We start from the raw sequence: 21,623 nt of genomic DNA, 5'->3' as shown, positions 1-21,623 counted from the left end.
GCCTAAATGGTGTAGCTACCTAGCAAACTTCTAAAAGTTGTTGATCAATATCATACCACGGTATTTTATTTGGTGTTACTAAATACCCACTAAATACATATAAGCATCCATTGCATCAATAGCCTCATTGTAGACTATGCAGTGCTTACTCTTCAAGTGGGAAATCAAACTGGAGGTGTTAGCCACCAAACTTTTTAGACAGAGGTTACAGCAGATTTCTCTTGTGTTCGAATCTTCGTATTCCGTGTTGCGCATGTGCCTTCACTTTCAAAGCCTGGCACGTGCACAATACGGGCTACGCAAAATTCGAACGCAAGAGAAATCCACTGTATATTTGACTGGTCTCCCATTAGTATCTTACTAGTAGTCCCATGCTACGTTCTTTGTTCCACTCTTGCTAACAAGATCTGCTATAATATTGTTTAAATAATTTGAAAACCGGTAATTTCCGGTGTTTTCCCAGTATGTCGGTATGCGGTATTACTAAATGTTAAATATTTAGTGATCCGGTTTAAAAAATATTACACAACAACTAGTATATTGCCCACCCCTACACCACAATCCAACTTGTATTTGAGAACACTTACTACCAGACATTCAATGTATTATATCATTTTCAGTGCACACACATAGTGAGTGTATTGTTAACAAAACAGTAAAATGTTTGACTTCCTTTTGTCATCTTCTCTCAATTGCCTTGAACTTGGCCTCTGCAAAGTAAGTAAAAAAACTAAACATTTAACAATGCAAAATGATTGCAGTGGATTCCCAATTATCCAGACCTCTGTTATCTGATCACCTCAATTATTCAAATGTAAGTATTTCAGCCAGTGTGTGTTCTACAAAAGTAAAGAACAGAGTTCTGTATACATGCAATTAAATGGACCCAAGCAAATCCACTTATCTGAATTCTTTCACTAAACTCTAGGAGCAACTGTGTTCGGGTAAGTGAGGATCCCCTGTACCTTACTTCCTCATACAAGTGTAGTTTTTATTTCCTTCACGTATTTTGGACACAGCAGGTATTCATATAATTCTATAGTGCAATAAATTATTAATTTAAAAATGAAGTAGGTTCTCGTTATAAAATAGCAGTGAGAAATGATGGTAGCTACCCCTACTTGGCATTGTAGCAATGTGGGAAATCCCTAAATTGGTATGTTTAATGCCAAAATAGGAATTTCCCACATTGCTACAATGCCAAGTAGGGATTTTCCTTCATAGCTACCATCATCTCTTGTTTCACTACTTTTTATCACAGGGACCCTGCTTCATTTTTAAAATTAACTAGTTGGTTAACTTAGCATAGTTAAGTGTTGCTATGAATGCTGTATTAGAGTATGAGTATCTTGATATGCTACTCAGTAAATGGTAGGAACATAGCCCATTGCAGTCATTTTATAAGCCAAGCTTAAAATACTTCCAGGGATACTACTGTCTGTTAAGCACCTCAAATACTTTTGTGATGTCTAAATATGCTTACAGAAAAGTCTCAATACGGAAAATTAACCCCTTGGCATGGTTTCCTGGCATGAAGAAGATAACCATTTAATTGAAGATAAAATGAATTCATTGGAATGACAAAAGGCACATCCACACGTGAGTTTGTTGTTGTGGTGTAAAATGGTGGCCATGCACTGCTTCATTTGGCCTCTAGCCTTGTGACTGTGTTCAGTAAGGCAGGTAGGTGGCAGACAAAAATTTGAGTTTAAAAGAAAAATCTATATCCAGGTGTTTTCTTGTTTTCTATGTTTGATGTTGAATAGAGTAGACTATTCTGAAAAGGTGATTTTCATCCTGTATGATAGTTTTTAAGATGGATTTATTTTAGACGCCACATTTTTAGTGACGTGGGGAACCCTACTACACAGTACTACTGTACTATTTGATATGCCAGTAACGCTTGACGTTTGATTGTTGTGTTTTATTGGCTATCATTATAACAGTAAACTGGACATCACTTGGTGTAGTGTCTGCATGTATGTGAGGTGTTCACATGGTTACTGGGAAGCAGGGGCATAGCTAGAACCCAGGCCCAGGCTTGGGTATCAATAATTATACACTATATGAACATCAAGATGAAGATACTTTAGAAGTACAGTCACCATTCTAATAAACTGTTGAAATACCCTAATAGAGCAGTCACCCTAATACAACAGTCAAAAATATTAATTAGTGTTGAACTGCTCACATCAGTGGGTCTAATTTTCAAAAATTTTCCTGGTAGGGGGAGGGGAACATGCTCCCAGACTCCCCTAGAGTGGCATGCTAGTGTGCAAAGACATGCTTTGCATGCCTTCCCTATATAGTGTTATGTAGCTAGGCCCTGGCATCACCAAAAGTCTGGCTATGCCCGTAGTGCATAGTACTTAAGATGGTTTGAAATTTGATGTCAAGAAATTTCAGAAAAACAGCAGAGCTCAGCATTATACCCAGGGTATTTGGCATCAGGTACTTATTTCTGAAACTGCCTTGCTTAAAATTGAGTTATTAGCATATGGCACCTAGTACACTGCACACTCTGTCAACTTTGTGTACCCTTATTTGAACTGGCATGATGAAACTACTGTCACAACAGTCAGCCTCATATCATAACATCTCACAGACTTGGGCCTTTGAACTACTTTTGTTTACATGGACACACACAGGCATCATATATCTTCCCCATACGCATACGCATGATTCCCCTAAACAATTACAAGAATCCCGCAACTAGCATATGGTGGTGCAGGATGTGCCTGGTCTATAAATTATTACTCCCAGGGTGTCCATTATATAAAACTGTTGACCGTAAAGTATTACTAACCCAACTTTTTGCTGTAAGCATCCAGACGATATGCAGTTTGTTCCAGTGTACTCACACTAGCCTCCAACTGGTCTATCTGTTCCAGGTAAGGTTGTAGGCTCTTATCTAGTAGTGTGTGAAAATGTTAGGATACACCATACTCTACAAGTTATAGAACTGTCAGCCATTGAAGGACTAATTTCAACACTTGACCAACATCTTCATCAAAATAATTTTTTTTAAATACGTAAGTCAGTGGTATTTAAAATGGCTGACCAGTTCCTAATTTCTAGAATTGTCATGTCATCATACAAGTAGGACACACATTCAGAAAAAGACAAAAACAGACACAAATAGTATTGTGTTCATTACCCTGTTGTGATTCCAACAGATCCAATATCACTAATTATAGAACTTGGCGTGGGCGAGATCAAAGGAAAAGGTGTACTTTAAATTTCATAAAGTACTTTCTCAGCCGGCCAACAGTGCTTCATCAACCACAAAGAGTGCTTTATATACTAGTTAAAGCACTGCCGTGCATACAATATGGAAATAAAAGCACAAGGGCATGGGCTATATTAGGCTCAAGACCATGCCCGAGTGCTTTTATTTTCATATTGTACAGGCGTAGCGGTGCTTTAGCTGGTTTAGAGTGCTTTCTTGTCGTCTTGCTTGGAGCGTTTTCGTTTCGTGAATTCGAACCGCATCAGTTTTCAGCCATCAGACAATCCGTAAGTGTCTATGTAGTACAGTTGTGGTAGTAATACAAGCAAATAGTACCTTTTGGGCTACTTTTGGCGACTAGAAATGTTACGCACGTGATCTTGTTTTTCATATTTATTTTCCAATCAATGCGTAACTGTTCTTTATTTTCCATAACTGTACTTTATTGTGACGCAAATGGAAAATATAGCATACTTGAATGCGTTATGGAAAATAGAGCACTCTTTTAGCTTTGATCTCACCAATGCAAAGTACCTTAATGAACGAATAAAGCACTCTTTGCGGTGCAATAAAGCACTTGATAGCCTCACCGTGCTGAGTGATCAATCACCCCAGCCAATACAAGTTCTACCACTGGATTGCTTTTATAGACAAACATAAATGCTTCGATGATGGAAGGGAGAAGGTAACGTTGCTGTTACGTTTGTTAATGTAAACGGACAAGTCCTGGAGATATCATGGAAATATTTCACCATGTGACTCACAATAGAATCAATTGTGGGTTGCGAGCAAAACCTGCCAAAATACACGATGAATGTCTACCATACCAAACTATGGTAAACTACACGTGATTTACTTTGTTAAACTAGTTTGTGTGTATTCAGGCCAGGCTGCTAATAGTTCGTGCAATGCATGTTAATTACGAGTCTAGTGTATGGTGAAGCTACACAACTAGAAAGTTCCATAAATCATTTAAAGCATAGCCTTGCTCGTGCTATATGAAAAATAAAGCACTCGGTGCTTGGCCTCAATGCTAATAAAGCACTTGGCCGCACGCCTCGTGCTTTATTTTTCATATAGCACTCGTGGCTATGGTTTAACATATACTAACAAAATGGCAATGCTGTATTTGTTCACTAGTATTTCATTAGTTTGAACCATAGGAATTTATTATTAACAGCCACTAAACAAATTAAAAGCAGATGATGGCAACAAATAAGACTGGGGGAACCAACCTTGCAGAAGGAACTGTGGTCATTCAACCAAGTTGTTGGGTTGCTCACATAATGCTCAGGAAACTTGTGTATTGTACTACACTACACATACTAAAGGACCACATACTGTTCAGTAAACAAGTCACAATGTACGCCCATAATGCTAGATATAGTTATAATATTAATAATTAAGACCACCAAAGTCAACTGCACAATTACCATATAATGGGAAAGAAAACATTTACAATTTTCTGTTATTCATGAACGTTTTCCTGTCAGGCTTTTATAATTAGTAAAATACTTTCAGGACACACAACAAACTGATACATACAAATAAACACTCACAATTATCATTCACTCTAGAGGACACCTCATTCAGTCGATGAGCAATGGCACACATGTCAGTGTACTTGGCTAGTGTGATCTGGTTCAGTTGCTGTAATAACTTGTACTCCTCACTAGTAGCTGGAGTAGGAATAGAACATCAAATATACAGCATTATTCACAAAGAAATTATAATCGAACATTTAAAATGTGTGGCAGTACAACCTAATGGCACAACATTGTGCTTCTCCTTTTCTACCAGCCATCAGGAGCTAGTGTATGGTGTGACTACATAAAAATATGGATGCATAGCTAGCATGATAAATCAAATTTAGGTCCCATGGTTTGCTGCCACAGAGATAGGCAGGTGTTGCCCACATCTTCACTGGTGAAAGTATGTCACTATCATTTGAGTGATGTTATTGGATGACAAATTGACACGGACATGACTAAAACACGGAACGGACTGGGAAAACGGACTCATAAATGGACTGGGAAGAATTAGCACAAAAATGTTTTTTGGCCATAGAAATTCACTGTATAGGTGCTAGAAAGAATATAACACGCAACAACGACCAAAACCAAACCTCTGAATACGATGTCGAAGTGTGCTCAAGCCGATATTAAGCCCTGCGCTTAAAGATAGCCTGAAATAAAGCTCATTTTGTGTTTAATTATAAGTGCACTTTCTGTTTCGCAACCATGTTACTTGAATTTCGTGGTCTGGTTAATTGCTGCAATTAGTTGAACAGCTGATCTTCAGTTTTACAGGTGACAGCTCGTAACAGGTAGGCTTCGTGGCGGGACCACGGTGTATTTAATCAGCTGGCAAGCACTGCCAGGCTACTACAAATACAGTCTGCGTTATTTTGTTTGTTTAAACTTGTTTACAACAACACTAACCGACAACTTCGCTATCACGGGCGCTCACACTGGCAGACTGGCGCATTGTAAATTATCCCAGGGTTTAATGGTGGCTCGAGCACACATTCAGAGGTTTGTTTAAGGCTGTTGATATGTGTTATATTCTTTGTAGCGGCGATATAGCAAGTTTCTATGGCAAAAAAAAGTTTTCAGGGTAGTTCCTTCCAGTCCGTTTTCCCAGTCCGTTCCATGCTTTAGTCATGTCCAATTGACACCCACAATTAAATATAAATATCCATCACTAAGTCATAACTCTGGAAAAGCTCCAAGTCACAAGTAAAGTTGAAATTCCAGTCAATACTGACCGTGGTGGCAGATTACATACAGTGCACGCCCATGTGACAAGTCAAATACTAGTAAGACTTTCACCACTCAAGGGGGTGTCACTACAATAATAGCCACTGTACTACAATCAACAACCACGCTAAGCAAAAAGTTCAACAGACAAGTAAACAAATGACAACAGTCAAGCTGTAGTCAAAGCTACATAAGTAGTGCATGAAAACAAAGCAAAAACAAGGTCATGTTAAAGACATTTCAACAAGCAAACAGCCAAAATCAGAAATTGCTGGCCACAGATCATAGTACAGGGACTATTGGAGTGATACCCCTGTTGCAAATCTACCAACAGTCCCAAGAACCTGAAAATTGAGGTTTTTGAAAAAGGCTTTGATTTCCTGACAGTCTAGATTTGTAGCTTCTCATTTTGCCTACAAGTTATTTTGTAATTGATCGCTCTTAGTCTCTTAATACTGAGCTTAGGCCACTTCAACTAAATCTTTTGTTTCTCGGGCCCGACCGACCCTGTATTTTTCAGCATAAAATAATTATGTTAATCACGTGATCACCTTGCAAAGAGTGATAATGCCACGAAGGAGTTGCAAATTTATCTTTAAGCTCTCAAAAAGTTAATATCTCAACATATAGCTGCCTACTCACAAGTGATACAGCAACCGTAAGGCCCCTATTTGGTGATTATTAGTTTCTCATCCACCGCCCGCATCCTTCTTAAGCTACCGCATGGTAAGCCATTATTTACTCTGCGCATGCTCAGAAGAACACGTGATACCAAACTGTTATAATTTTTGTTGATGAACGCTACAATGCGCTATATATCACCAGGAGAACTGTTGTTTTCCTTAGCAAATTGCTGCAGTGCCAATTGCAATCGTGTTCTATCGACTTCATCAAAGCAGGCTTTCAGCTGATTGTCGAAAAACAGTTGGCGATCACGAAAAGTAGAATCAGCTGGTGAAGGAAATGTTTGTAGTAAGAAAGAAAGACAATTTGGACAAGGTCTGTACATCAGTGTGGTAATATTATAAAATAATGGCATAATGGTAATACCCTCCCGCCCGCATCATAATAATTAGAAAGGCTGGATGAGAAACTAATAATCACCGAATAGGGGCCTAATGTAGCTTAGCCACCGTTTGACTCGCAATACACTCTTCAGCTAGCAAAATAGCCTATTTTTATTTTACCGACCTACCGACTTTTATTTGGCTGAATTTCGCCCGAGAAACAAGATTTAGTTGAAGTGGCCTTAATACCTGAGCACTTCTCGATCACTTATCTACAGGAAGGGTGATATTAACTCCCTTTTGTAGTTTCTATTTATGTGAAAGAATTGGCATCATACTAAAATCTGTTATACATGTTTCATGTGTTTCGAGTATTAAACGCCGCACTTCTTTTGGCGTCAAGTGAATTGTACAAGAACTCACCAGTCAACTCGCCATTTAAGTATTGAGTAATCTTATCGAACATTTCTTTACACAAATCCTTCAAGTCAACTGATTCTGTTCCACCGTCTTCTTCAGCTGCCATCGCTCTGAGTCTAGACAACCAAACGCGTGAAATTTTTATTGTATCACGCGATCAAGTACCAAAGGCGTGGCTCATTGTAAATTTTATTTAGATGGCAGTGATAAAAAGGATACCTCAGAAAGGTGAGCGTTCTGCAACAAAATATTTGGTCCGGGTGCATAAACGGTCCGGCCGGACCGCATATGTTCGACATAGATGGTCCTACTCCAGCAAAACTGGTCCGGGTTATAAATGCCAATACTAAAGTTAATTAAGCCACTCGTCACTTGTTGCTGTGACTAGCTATACTGAGTGACAAAAATAATACCTACTCTCCCATTATTAACTCTTGTACCTAACTATAGCTCACTACACACTGCTCTAAGACTGTGACTGCTTTATTAGAGTGACTGATTCAAAGCCCCCTTTGACCTAGTCTCGCGTAGCCAGACCACTATTTCTCCCCACGGCGCTTATCGATTAGAAATTATAAGCGCCTGCTCGAAATTGAAATTATAAGCGCCTACTCGAAATTTCGAGCAGGCGCTTATAATTTCTAATCTATAAGCGCTGTGGGGAGAAAAAGTGGTCTACTACCTTTGACCCTCTGTATGCCGGCATGCATTTTTAGGGACTACGTCGTGAGCAATTTACGTTGCAAGTAGTATCAACCATATTGCTTCAAATATCTATAACTGACACTGCAAAATTCACGCCAACATAATTAGGCGGGTGCATGCACGGAAGACTGGAGGTGGACCGTTTATGTTCAGCCCGGACCATTTATGCACTGGCATGGGTGGTCCGGGGGGACCAGTTATGTAAACACAAGTGGTCGGGCCGGACCATTTGTGACAGCATAAATGGTCCGCCCGGACCTTATATGCCCGGACCATTGGTGCGTCAGTTGACAGTTCGATGTAGGTCTACTGTTATGATTGTCGACGAATGCACGTGTACCTTTCCTTGTGGGATGTAGTCCACGTGGCCATAGATATACAGGCAAGTATCCGGGATCGGAATCATCGGGTTTTTCGTGCCGGATCATTGTTACCCGAAGTAGCATCATCTTCGAATTTATCACACAGCTAGTTTTACTCTTGTGACTACTTCCTAAATTAGCCACATCGACAGACACACCCACAAAGATAGGAGATGACTCTTTTTGTAATACCATAAACAATTATAGCTACTGAATTGATTGAGACTGTAACCGGTGATAAAGATTGATACTACATGATACTCTAATAGAACGCTCAAAAAATTTTTTTTCCCGGGCTGGATGTACTGCCCTTGCCTACCACTCCCAGCACATAGGAGCAAGTGTGCTGGACAACTGAAAGGGGGACAACTAGAAGTCCCTAGGGCCAGCAATATGGCCCATTTCCGGGGAAGCATGGATGGAACGATGAAGGATGGATCGTGTTCCCCGGATGCACATTGTAGCAGAACGAAGCAATGAAAATGACAAGTGTGTTGAATTTACTTCCACTTTACACTTTACATCATAGAACGCTCAAATACTTACCAAGTGTTTCGAATTTACTTCCACTTTACACTTTATATCACTGACCTTAAAACTTAAGTTATCTTTTTTTTTGTAATATGTAACATATTATATATACTACATGTATGTAAAAATTATGTATGTATGTATGTATGTATGTATGTGTGTATATAAGTGCTGCGTATCTATATTATGTATATGTAACTCTATGTATGTATGTACACTGTGTATACTCCTCCTGTATGGAAGAACGGCTATGCCGAATATAGGAGTTTAAATTCAAATTCAATTCAAATTTTCAAGGTGGCTATAGGCTGTTTTATACTGCTTATAAATGCTATATGTTCACTAACCCTGTAGTCAACAACTAAAAGCTTTGCCAAAAAAAGTTAACTGGCAAATAGCCTGTTTTACATCCGCAACTCGAAAAAATAGGTGTCCTACAGACCTTCAGCACTTGTGCTGTAAAGCATTAATAAATAAACTAGTGTCCATTTGGTTCTACTTGGGATACTTAGAGATAATGAGTTACTCTCTAGAATTCCTATGGATATAATTACATGAAAATAACAAGGAGAAAACATCCTGACCACCTGGTAGACTCCTGTAAGCGTTCGAGCGTAAATCGGATGGCTGCAGGTTCGAGGCTACCTAGGTCCAGTCATGGATTTTTTCTCCTTTCTCCAACTTTTCAAACACACCTTAAGTAGTTAAAGTCTAAGTAGCTAAAGTCTTTGAGCAGGCTGTAGGACCAGGTGTCCTACAGACCTTCAGCACTTGTGCTGTAAAGCATTAATAAATAAAATAAATAAAAATCCTGTACGAGATTTCAAGTCTTTGCAATTTGGCAAGATTTCAAGTTTTTGCAATTTGGCAAGATTTCAAGCAATTTATGGCAAAATTTCAGAGCATTCAAAATCTTAGATATCCGGAATAGTAGCATCACGTGATACGCAGTATACGGAAATACGCGGAATCCTTTCTTGAGTTCTCTGCAAACTTATGGGCATAGGCGGATCTGAGGGGGGCTGTGCCTCCCCTCCCCCCCCCCCCGGCCCTTCTCTTGCCCCCCTTGGACTTACAGTACTATGTTGATACCAGAAACTGGAATGATTCATGCATTCACACTGTATTCAGAAGTAGAGAAAACCAATAGGCAAATAGAAGACAATAGTTATAAATGTACTTTACAGTTATACTGTACATTGTAAAGAAAGTGAGGCAAATAAGTTTAAATTGTTGTGCCAAGATCGAGATACTCTAATAGAGCAGTCACTACTCTAATAGAACAGTCGCAATTCTAATGTCATTATAACAATACTATACACCTGTATATTTTGATTTAGTACACTTTACAGGTTTTATCTCTGATATAGGCTTAATCGATATGCATTGCAAGCATACACTTTTCAAGCTAAATTCTATCAAAAATGCTCCCAAATTTAAACCTAGGAGATCTAATTTTTTAAAATTTTCTCTAACTACAGTTGTAAAACTGTATGTCTATCATTCATCCAGCTATACTCAATAAAGTTATGCAACTGAATATAACTTGTATACTACAGTGGAGGATCCAGATGGGTTTCTACCCCTTTTTGAATTTAGCTTAGTGGCATTCTCATTACATAAACATTGTTGTATTGACAATTTGTCATAACAAACAACTATATACCAGCAGGGCCGCCCAGAGAAATATTAAGGGGCCCAGGGCAAAGAGTTAAAGTGGGGCCCTTGACCCAAGTTGTAAGGTGAAGACCAATAAAAAAAAAAAAAGGTCACTCACAACCTGCTGGAAATGACAATGACTACCCATCACCAACCATATCTCCTTATCTATAAGCTTGCTATACTGCTCCTCTGAAGAATACTGTGACTGCTCTATTAGAGTATTTAGATCTGACTGCTCTATTAGAGTATATCGATCTTTTAAACAGGTACTCAGGGGGCCCTTCATGCACTGTTAAAAAGCCTGAGTGCATTTCATACCAAAATTGTATGCATTGCATACTGAGTTGCTACACTAGAAGGTATGAAACAGATCTGCATGCATTACATACTAAAAATGTTAGCATATCACACTAACATATTGGTATGAAATATCATACCCTGTGAGCATACCATGACGCCATAGCTCAGAGATATGCGCCTCTTATATGGGAAGATAAGCGCCTCTTATATGGAGCGTTTATGAATAGGCGCATACAAAAGCATTGGATGCGAGATGGGTTTGGGAGCTTGTTAGAAACTCTCGAGGGAAAGAGGTTGAAGGATCATGACGAGTCGAGTAAACTGAAGCACAGAGTGAGTTCTTAGTATTTGATAAGCAACGGTTTCAGGAAACCATAGATTACAATTATAACTCCCGTGACAAGTCATGCAAGTGTGGGTTAAATAAACTCTGGTAGGTTCTAAGCCTTGTTCCAAGCTCCTTTATATGTTGTGTAACTGTTAGAGTTGATAATGAATACCATCTGTCTCATACCCAGACCCAGCTGGGCCATTTTCAGTCAACCAGCTTTGGCATCCAATGAAAGTTTGGCTGAATCTTAGTCAATCGAATTTAAATTTGATCCGTGTTGACTAACTTCATGCATGCCTCTACAATGAAACTGCATTGCTTTGGTCGCTCCAAATAAATTCTCTGTTCCAGTCCACTGCCTGCATCCGTGTCACTAATAATATTATAATTCTTCCATTTTTTCTTGCATGCTGAACAGTTTCAATTTTATAATGTGTCAGTGTTCATTGAGTCTCTACAAATTTACATTTTGTTCTACCTGCAACTTAATTTTATGCTGGCTATGTTCAGGAAAAGCTACCAATTTTATAATGGAAATGGACTGCTCGCTTGCATAAATGTATGCCCAGTGGAGGACGGGAAACAGAGTCTTTATTTAGAGTGGCCTTGTGTTTGGAGCAGTCATGCACTTTTGTAATATAAGTACATCTTAGCAATGGTGCAACTAGCCATTCAGCCCTTGGTAGCCACTGAAGTACTGCAGGTGAGTGTTAATGATACACCGGTTTCTGTCTAGTTACAGTAGAGGGTATCTGTATGCAATCTTTTAAAACTGCATGTTGGCTATTTGCTACATTAATATAACTTGCTATTCTGCTCTACGGCTTTCATTATACAAACAGGAGCTAGCTGGAGTTGGCTATAATAATTATTTACATATGCCTATAGGTAGACCCATTTAGATGCTAATAATGGTCCAGCCATTTAGTCAAACAAAATCAGTCCGGCTAGACCAGTTTGATATCCAAATTTGGTCCAGCTAATTACCTACATTCAAAACACTTGATTAACCAGATTGTTTTTCATGTAATAGAACTATGGACCTGTAACCTCAAAAGCAAGTCAGCAGATGTATACAGATATAGTTATTGTTTATGGGTTCATATATAGTGGTATTGAAATTTTAGATTAATCCTAAGATACACTGTACATGCTCAATTAATGTTCTCACAACTAAGCAAGTGCATGGTTGTACTGTCACCTAATGATATAACTCACTGATAAACTTTGTCAATGGCCTACCTTTACTACATTAATATAGATTTCAATGATAGCTGTGACTAGGGTATGTGTGCACGGTAGTATCAGGTGGAGGAGACTGTTCACAGTGATATGGGTAACCATTTTAAATGATATTAAATCGGAATATGCTAGATAATATTGTACAGTGTGTGTGTGTGTGTGTGTGTAGGTGTAGGTGTAGGTGTAGGTGTAGGTGTAGGTGTAGGTGTAGGTGTAGGTGTAGGTGTAGGTGTAGGTGTAGGTGTAGGTGTAGGTGTAGGTGAGACTTTGGGTGCCTACACCTTCACTTGTGGGATATGGTGCAGCCTCCTGCGGGGTTACTAGTCCTAGGATTTGCCTGCACTGACTCCTGTGCTTGTTCACTGGGTAGGCATGACCATACTAACATGACAGCTGAAGGCTTTGCTTTTTGTTTGCTTTTGTGTGTGTCCAGGGTTAGTTCTAGAAATGTTGCTCACCTGGTTTCAAGTTCTGAAATACAGGGAGTAGTTGCTTTGTTTATTTAGGTGTATATTTTCATGTATGGATAGCTACTGTTTGACACACGTATGCATGACGACTGCTCTGTTGAAATGTATGATTGTTATTTTAGAGTAGCTATGCATATGTTGATTAGCTATGCTAATCAACATAGAGTAGCTACTCTAGTAGCTATGCTATGCTAATCAACATAGAGTAGCTATGCATTATTTTTAGAAACTGTGGAAACACTCATTAAACATTTTTTGTGTGTATTATGTGGTGTTGTGCATGCAGAGTGAAAGCTATCTCATTTGATAGGAGCTGACACTGGATCATCGTCAACCAGTTGAAACAGTGATACAAAAGATGTGTCTTGTTCTTGTATAACTTTGTATGAACTGTACTGTTTGCAATATTATTTCAGTATGGAGATAACAATAGAATACGTAGCTTTCAGTTTTGGTATCTTGTTGAGGCAAAGTTTCCCCGACCTGTGGTCAGTGTTTTTATGGATGTACTTGGACCATACGGGCTTTATGTATGATGCTGGCAACTGGCCCAACTAATGTGTACTCAACATACAGCAACTCTGTACACAGGTCTAAGTGAGGGATATTCTCTGAATCCCTTTCATCAACCATACGAAACTAAAAACTGTTTTCTCAAGGTGTTCAGTCATTTATCAATGTGCTGTGTTGTGTGTAGTACTCATGAACTTTTTGGTTGTGTACACATACTGTGCAGATAACCACACAAATACAAATACATTGTCCACGAAAGTTAACTATATATGTTAAAATTGTGAAAATGAAAAAATGTATTGCAGTGTATATACATAGAGGTTTTGCAGTACACATTCCTTAGCCATGTATGCACTGACTAGTGGATTGAGGATTCTACATTGATTTTTAAAAGCACAAAGCGAGAAGTTTTACTGGGATATGCTAAAAAGCCATTGTAACAAGTGGCTATCTCTAGCAAATATGTATAATATTGAGGGTTGACATGTAGCTATGAATTTTGTAATGTGTTTTGGTATGTACATTCACCCACAATGTCTGCACACATATTATGTGAACATTCCCTGCAAAACCTCTAACGTGCATGTTATTTCCTACCAATACAACTGGAAGATGAAACACAAATAAAATCTGCACTATACATAATTCCTCCCATGTTTGGTAATAAGCTGATCGTTCACCAGAGTAGTATATATTCATTGCTGCGAATTTGCTGGATATGCACAAGCAAGTGCAAGGAGAGTAATTCTGTTGTGTTAGTGTACTATAACTATATTCCTGGACCAAGAATAATTAATGTTGGTCATTTCATTCTATATGAATCACTACAGGATATTTGTATGTAACATGGGATTACGTTAGTTGACTAAAACACGTTGAGAACAATTTTTGATGTATACTGTCCAATGGTTTCATTGCACAGTGACAGATAAAAGTAATGTTGGCCTATAGCCAAATGTAGTCTTGCATCCCATACAGTTTGTGTGGTAATAAACCATCTGGTCATTGTTTTACATTCTGTGACCACTGCCCATGCAAATGTTGGCAGACCCACTGTGCACTATATGATGACAAATATTCTTCACATTCTAAATGCAACAAACTATATAGTTAACAGTCTGTTTGTACACAGTTTGAAAATGCCATGGGAATACTTGATTTCCCCACACAGAGCTCTCAAAAGTGCTGGCAAGGGAATATTATGGTATGTAGTATAAAAGTAAAAGCCACTTAGTATAAAAGTAATAGAACAGCGCACATATTATATGGTTATTAATATGCAAAAGGTTTCTTCTTAATTGAATTAAAAGTGTTTCTGTGAAAAAAGTAGGGCCATAGCTGTAGCCACTTATGATTGTGAATACTGAAGAGTACAGTTATAACTGATATATTCGGGGAGGTTACAAATCACAAAATAAGAATTATATTATAGTTACCTAAAAATGTTTCCAGAGATTGAGATTCTATAGTGTCAATGAGTAGGTTATTCCAATCACAGGTAGATCTGGGGTAGTAGCTGAATTTATTAGTGATTTGTTCTAGTAAAAGGTATCTCAAAATGGAGAGAGTGGGCTTGGAACCACGTGGTAGCGAGTAAGCCAGGTTGGGATCCAGCTATAAGTAGTACCATTAGGCCACTTCAACTAAATCTTTGTTTCTCGGGCGAAATTCAGCCAAATAAAGGTCGGTAAAATAAAAATAGGCTATTTTGCTAGCTGAAGAGTGATATTGCGAGTCAGGTGGTGGCTAAGCTACATTACGGTTGCTGTATCACTTGTGAGTAGGCAGCTATATGTTGAGATATTTAGTGTTACTTACTTTTTAAGAGCTTAAAGATAAATTTGCAACTCTTTCGTGGCGTTATCACTCTTTGCAAGGTGATCACGTGATTAACATAATTATTTTATGCTGAAAAATATAGGGTCGGTCGGGCCCGAGAAACAAAAGATTTAGTTGAAGTGGCCTTATCTTAGTTTGGTCAGTAAAGCAAATTTCTGCCAAATCTCAAATAACTAAACTTTCACAATTTATTGTATCATGAATAATACAATCTACTGGAGGACGTGACATTGAATTTACAGGTTTTTACAATTGATTTTGTCCCATTTGCAATAGAGTTTGTCACTTTTGCAGAATACTCTTTTGCTATTGATTTTATCATCCTTAACAAGATTGGCAGCTGCAGTAAACACAAAAACAAGATAATAGCAAGTGCTTGACAATCTTGTTAAAGCACAACTGTTGTAAACAACTCTTTAATTCTTCTTACAGCTTCTTTAACAGCTTTGCAATTTTTGCTTAACCATTGGTGATGGGTGTGGTCACTCGCCAACAAACTAATTAACTTGAAGGCCTTTGGTATCTAGTGTCTCAAGTGGTATTCTCTATGGCAAAATGATCCACCCTGTGATAAGCGGCTAGTTTACTGCAGACGATGCAATTATGATGAATTCTTGTGCAAAAGTGACAAAATGTAATGTAAAAGCGATGAATTCAATCACACATATACATGCTTCACACATGAAATATCACATCAGATCAATAAAATTGTTCATGACCCCCTGACCACTCAAAATCTCCGGGCCCTGACCCTGTACTGTCACTACAAAACGTGGGTTGGCTTGGCTGTATATGAAACTGTTTTGTTGCTGGCTTGGTGTTGCAGAAACACACAACCTTGGACCTTACAATTAGGATAATTCACTAGTTTTTCACTTTAATCCATAAAGGTTTCAGAAGAATCCGTAAACATGTATTATCACAGGACACCATTATGTCTAACCTTATGTCATATGTAATAGCCCTGACAATCTATAAGAAACATTGGAAGTCATGTGAAAATAATAGATGTGATTCAGACTTCCGGACGTATGAATTTTTGTAACTTGACTTCGGAGGCTGTGTAAAGAAACAGTGAAGGATGGAAGCAAGAGTTCATAATATTATGAACTCTTGATAGATGCTTGTCAGTATTATATATAAACATATAAACAAAGATTATCCAGCACTATATTTTGAGAAAAGTCAGTGACTAAGTATGCTTTAGTCGCCAAAAAGATTTCGGTCAAACATGAATTTCGTCCCACCAGCCCGAATTAAGCTACAATACTCCTCAGACAATAATATTATGGGTATGTTATAGTGTTTAAAGACATACTTGTTCAGTGGCCAATTTGCAGTGGTGGTTTTCGAGATGCTAATAGAGCACCCCATGTTTTATACATCCATAGTGACCTAAGTTCTGTAAAACATCATGGCTATTGACGGACGTGAGTTTAAATGTAATGGCTTTCTGTAAATATGTGTTTCCAGATTCTTCTGAAACCTCTATATAAAATGGTGATCAAGAAGGAAAAATATTGATGATCACAGTTCATTACTCCAGTTGAAAGTGCATCACCCATCATCAACTGGCAGTGTGGAAGTGACTACCAATTGCAGAGTGACCTCAATCTGATGCTGCAAACTTTCAACATGAGTACTGCATATCTATCTGGAATAAAAGCAGCATAGTAGCGGTAGTCCGCCACAAACTTGGCAGCGAGTGATTGTCTGGTAGCTCAGCCCGGGTAGCTAGCCGACTCAGTTTATTTTTGCGTAGGCGCCTCAAGTGATGGTGAAGTGACTCTACATTGACAAGGAATCGTACAGTAGATAAGATTTCACATACTTGGAATCACAACTAACCTTGCTGTACTCACATGATTCGATGTTCCATCCCGTGTTCCATTTAATTGTCACCATCCCTATAACACTCACGTGAGGATGCTATCGACAGCTGCAATTTGTTAGCAACCGTATGGACATACGACGTTGAGTCGAATATTCACAAACGGAGGTTGTTGAGTAGGGCTGTACTTAAAGTTGTCGGAGCTGGTGGTGCATGGTGTAGGCCGGTGTTGGACTGAGCTGCCGCAACTGGGTTGAACCATACCAGACTATTCGGTTTGTTTCATTATACTGATAATAATTTCTTGCTTGACTAAACTTTTTAGCAGGCGGCTACATACTGCAGTCGACCATGAACTGTACGAAGGCGCTCCGCAGGCTCCTGTGCCGGCGGCTCAGGGGGCAGGTTCAATTAACTGCCATTCTCTCAGTTCCGGCGGCCGGGGTTTACATACTAGCACTGATAACAGGTTGGTAACTATGTTACTTGCAGTGGCTTTTAGTTTTTATATAGGTATGCTGACAGAAAAGTGTTGACAGAAGTGACAGGTCAGGATGAAGTGACACCAGGTACGGACAATACAAAGGTGTTATCATGTCACATATCATATCCTTTCTAGCAAACAGCAATTAGTTCTAGTGACATGGATTGAAATACTGCTATATAGTCAGGATGGCCAGACCACCAAACATGGTAAGATTATGGAATGCTATGATTTATCAAACATTTTTTCTTCCCAGAACACTGATTTGTAAATGTATAAGACCAGTCTTATGCTATTAAGACACAACTGATTCAATAACAACAGGTATTATACCGTACAATTCTTACATTAAAATTCATAATCTATAATAATTGACAGAATTAGCTATGCATTGCTTCTGAAAGAGATTTCAACCATGCATGGTAAGTACATTGTTTCTTGGCTTCATCTGTTCACAATGCATACCATAATGCCATAGAAACAACTGCAGAAATAGAAGATAGTGATAGCCGTATGCAGTTCCCATGGATGTCATTCATCTTCAGATCTTCAGATATGCAGTGTCGAAACCTAGAACAATAAATATAATTAGCAATATTTTGAAATATGTATTTGTAATTGTAAATGGATGTTAATCATACCAAAAAAAACAGTCTGCATTACATACAATGGCTAGAATGGTTATAATAATGCATTATGGATGTAGATCATACCGGGAATACAGTGTGCATTACGTACTATGGGTAGAATGGTCAGTAATGCAGACAACAAATGGAATGCTCGGTGTGAGGAAGCATATCATCTGCAGTTTGGTGTGATATGCAACCAACTGTTTTAACAGTGTGGGGCCTCCTGGGGCCCCTTTCAGGCTGGGGCCCGGGGCAAAATTCCCCTGAGTTGCCCCCCCCCCCCCCCCTGTGGACGGCCCTGTATACCAGTATAGCATGCATGCAGTTGCACTTAACTAACACTATTTATAGCTATTAAACCATCAGCAACACTTCACTTTTCATCTCCCAATGCATTAAAAATGATCGAGATACTCTAATAGAGCAGTCAAGTAACTACTCTAATAGAGCAATCAAAGCCACAGCTTAAATCTCAAGATTTTTTTACTTTCCAGGTTGGCAGGCCTGAAAAAGGCAGATTTCAAAATCAGAGATTTCAACAAAAGAGGGTTGTATGAGATTTCAAGAAAGTTGCGGACCCCCGATTAGAGAGTCTTCGAAAACACTTTTCGCCAGAACGTCCTCCCTGATCTCTAGCTAGAAGTTACTTAATTTATAAAAGACAAAAAGTAGCTAAACCAACAGAGCCTACACAGACCTACAAAAACACCGCATGGACTGCCAGCATACACACAGCAAAACTCCCGGACAGGGGCCTTAAGAAATTTTCACCAGAACGTAACATTCTGTACAAGTGCTACTAGTATTTGTTCCACAGCGCCGAGCAGCAGTAGAATGAGACCGTCTACCAATATGTTCTCCGATGTCTGCGTCACAGGCCCGTAGCCAGGGATTTTGAAAGGGGGGTTCTTTTTGACCAAAAGTGGACCTTTAGTAAAGGTCCAAATATTGTGACTGTTCTATTAGAGTGGTTGACTGCTCTATTAGAGTATCTCGATCTTGCATTGCATTTAATCCATGCAATGAATGAGTTACTCGAAGCGCTTAATTTAGTTTCTTATTAGTGGTATCTAGTAAACTGTAGCTAATGGACTTTTGCTCCTGAAAATTTGGACTTGTATACCAAAAATTGTGGACCTTTTGGTTACATTATGGACTTTTTACTGAAATTGGGGACCTTTTTTCCAAGAGGGCGGTTCTTCAGAACCCCCCGAACCCCCCCTGGCTACGGGCCTGCGTCACTTGGCAGAGTTTGTAAGGTTGCAACACTCTACAACCGGAGATGCTACGCAACCGACTATAGTCCTGGGATGTAGAGATAAGGCAGCCAGAGCAACATAGGCGGATCTAGGAAGCATTGCCGGGGGGGGGGGGGGGGGGGGGCAAGAAGTTTTAATGTACAACAGTGTTTATTCCACTAAGAGGAATTATTATTATTATTATTATTATTATTAATGCACAGTAAAAACAAAGTAGTGAACGTCACTACATAAAGTAGTGACGTTCACTACTTTGTTTTTACTGTGTGCTTTACAATGCAACATACAATTACAATTATACATGTGTAGGTGGGTATAGATGAAGAAAAAGTTGCATTGATGGTCTGCCAGCAACCTGTGCTGGCAGCCGGGAGTTAATTAAACTTATGTAGTAAAGTTAATTGTCAGTCCAGAATCATAGCACTTGCTGCATCTACAGCAGTAATGATAGGTGCAGGGATTGTCAGGAGAGAAATTTGTGGTGAAGTGTTGCCATAAATAGTTCTGAATAGTAGCTTTGATGACTGGTAGGGACTGGTTGATGTCAATGCAAGGTAATTGGTTCCATATCCTGGGAATTCTATTAAAGTAAAAGTTTCTGGCATAGTTACTATTAGTGCGGACATGATTTAGTTTGTTGGTAGACGAAGACCTGGTGTTGGAAGAGCTAAATGATATGTAGTTGTATATGTTAAATTGAGAAGATGGCTGTTGTAAAGCTTTGACAAGGAACATAATATCATATAGAGATCGAGCATATACATTAGAGGTAAGTTACCTAACCGGAGTAAGCGTGTTTTATAGTCACTGACATAATCAGCTAGAATGAACTTGGTGGCTCGTCTTTGTACTTTTTCAAGAATAGTGGTATCTTTGATCATATAAGGATTCCACAATTGTGAGCAATAAGTTAACTGAGATCTCACTAGAGTTAAATAGAGAAGTTTTCTGGCTCTGATAGAATGGCAGCTATGGAAGACACGCCTCAGCAGTCCTAAATATTTATAGGCTTTAGCAGTTATGATTTGATAGTGCTTGAACCAGGACATATCTGATGAAAGCTGCAAACCTAAGTCACGATGAGAAAGAAGCTGTGGGAGTGGGCAGCCATCAATAGAATATGTGGTAGTGAATTTACTGTTGAAACTCAGGTGGATGCATTTGGGTACACTGAATCTAAAATCACTGTTAACACTCCAGGTGAATAAATGGTTGAGATCTTCTTGTAAGCACAGTTGGTCAGAAGAAACAGCAATACTTTTAGATAGTTTGGTATCATCAGCAAACTGGAATATACTTGAGAATTTTATGACAGATGGTAGGAATTCTAGTACACAAGTTATATTCATCATAGTTTGCATAATAGTCCTATTTTAGAATATGGTAACTTGGTTTGAGGACCTTACTATAAAACAGACATCCAAAAATTAGAAAAAATCCAATGGAAAGCAACTAGAATGATCAAATCTATAAGAAATCTTGACTACGAGGAACGATTGAAAGTACTTAACTTGCCATCATTACATTATAGACGTTATAGAGGTGACATGATTGCTGTCTACAATATGCTACATGATAAGTATGATATAGACCATTCTGATTTTTTACTTTTTCACCCATTACCCATACCAGATGTCATACATTTAAGCTATTTAAACATTTTTCAAGAACAGATGCCAGGAAATATTTTTTTACAAGAAGAGTTTTTGAACCATGGAATAATTTACCCCAAGAAGTAGCATGTGCAGCATCAGTTGATGATTTTAAGAAATTGATTGACCAATATTCATCTAACACTATGTATAAATGTATGTAATTAGTCTACTTGTACTTTTTTACCTGTTGATCAGGTGTAACAGGTTGTTTAGCCTTATAAATTACCTGTAATAAATAATAATAATAATAATAATAATAACTTTATTCAGTATAGCTGGATGAAAGATATAGACATGCAGTTTTAAGACTGTAGTTATAGAAAATTTTTAAAACTAGACCTCCTAGGCTTGAATTTAGGAGCATTTTTGATGACATTTAGCTAACGAAGCGTATG

The 21,623-nt window shown here is 38.5% G+C and overlaps 1 protein-coding gene and 2 long non-coding RNA genes across 5 annotated transcripts; 2 read left to right on the top strand and 1 right to left on the bottom strand.

The window, feature by feature from the left end:
• Positions 1-583: 583 nt before the first annotated feature.
• On the bottom strand, positions 584-7,578 carry LOC136261242 (biogenesis of lysosome-related organelles complex 1 subunit 2-like). The gene is made up of 4 exons (XM_066055214.1): positions 7,419-7,578; positions 4,789-4,908; positions 2,807-2,911; positions 584-710 (listed from the first exon to the last, which is right to left on the bottom strand). The coding sequence occupies exons 1-4, from the start codon at positions 7,519-7,521 to the stop codon at positions 679-681; spliced, it is 360 nt and encodes a 119-aa protein (XP_065911286.1). The 5' UTR covers positions 7,522-7,578; the 3' UTR covers positions 584-678.
• A 3,390-nt stretch (positions 7,579-10,968) lies between these two features.
• LOC136262030 (uncharacterized) lies at positions 10,969-13,466 on the top strand. The gene is made up of 2 exons (XR_010704080.1): positions 10,969-11,308; positions 13,329-13,466. It is a non-coding gene; the product is annotated as an uncharacterized lncRNA (long non-coding RNA).
• A 3,147-nt stretch (positions 13,467-16,613) lies between these two features.
• On the top strand, positions 16,614-18,372 carry LOC136261613 (uncharacterized). 3 transcript variants are annotated; one of them, XR_010703959.1, is made up of 7 exons: positions 16,614-17,476; positions 17,530-17,670; positions 17,715-17,770; positions 17,821-17,894; positions 17,942-18,009; positions 18,064-18,107; positions 18,164-18,372. It is a non-coding gene; the product is annotated as an uncharacterized lncRNA (long non-coding RNA). The 3 variants fall into 3 exon arrangements; XR_010703958.1 differs by having other exon boundaries at positions 17,527-17,670; positions 18,164-18,371; XR_010703957.1 differs by having other exon boundaries at positions 16,615-17,670.
• The last annotated feature ends 3,251 nt before the right edge of the window (positions 18,373-21,623 follow it).

This window comes from Dysidea avara, chromosome 7 (assembly GCF_963678975.1).
Source record: "Dysidea avara chromosome 7, odDysAvar1.4, whole genome shotgun sequence".
NCBI classification, from domain to species: Eukaryota; Metazoa; Porifera; class Demospongiae; order Dictyoceratida; family Dysideidae; genus Dysidea; species Dysidea avara.
Note: the sequence above shows the minus strand (reverse complement) of the source record. Positions and strands in the feature narration are given on the sequence as shown.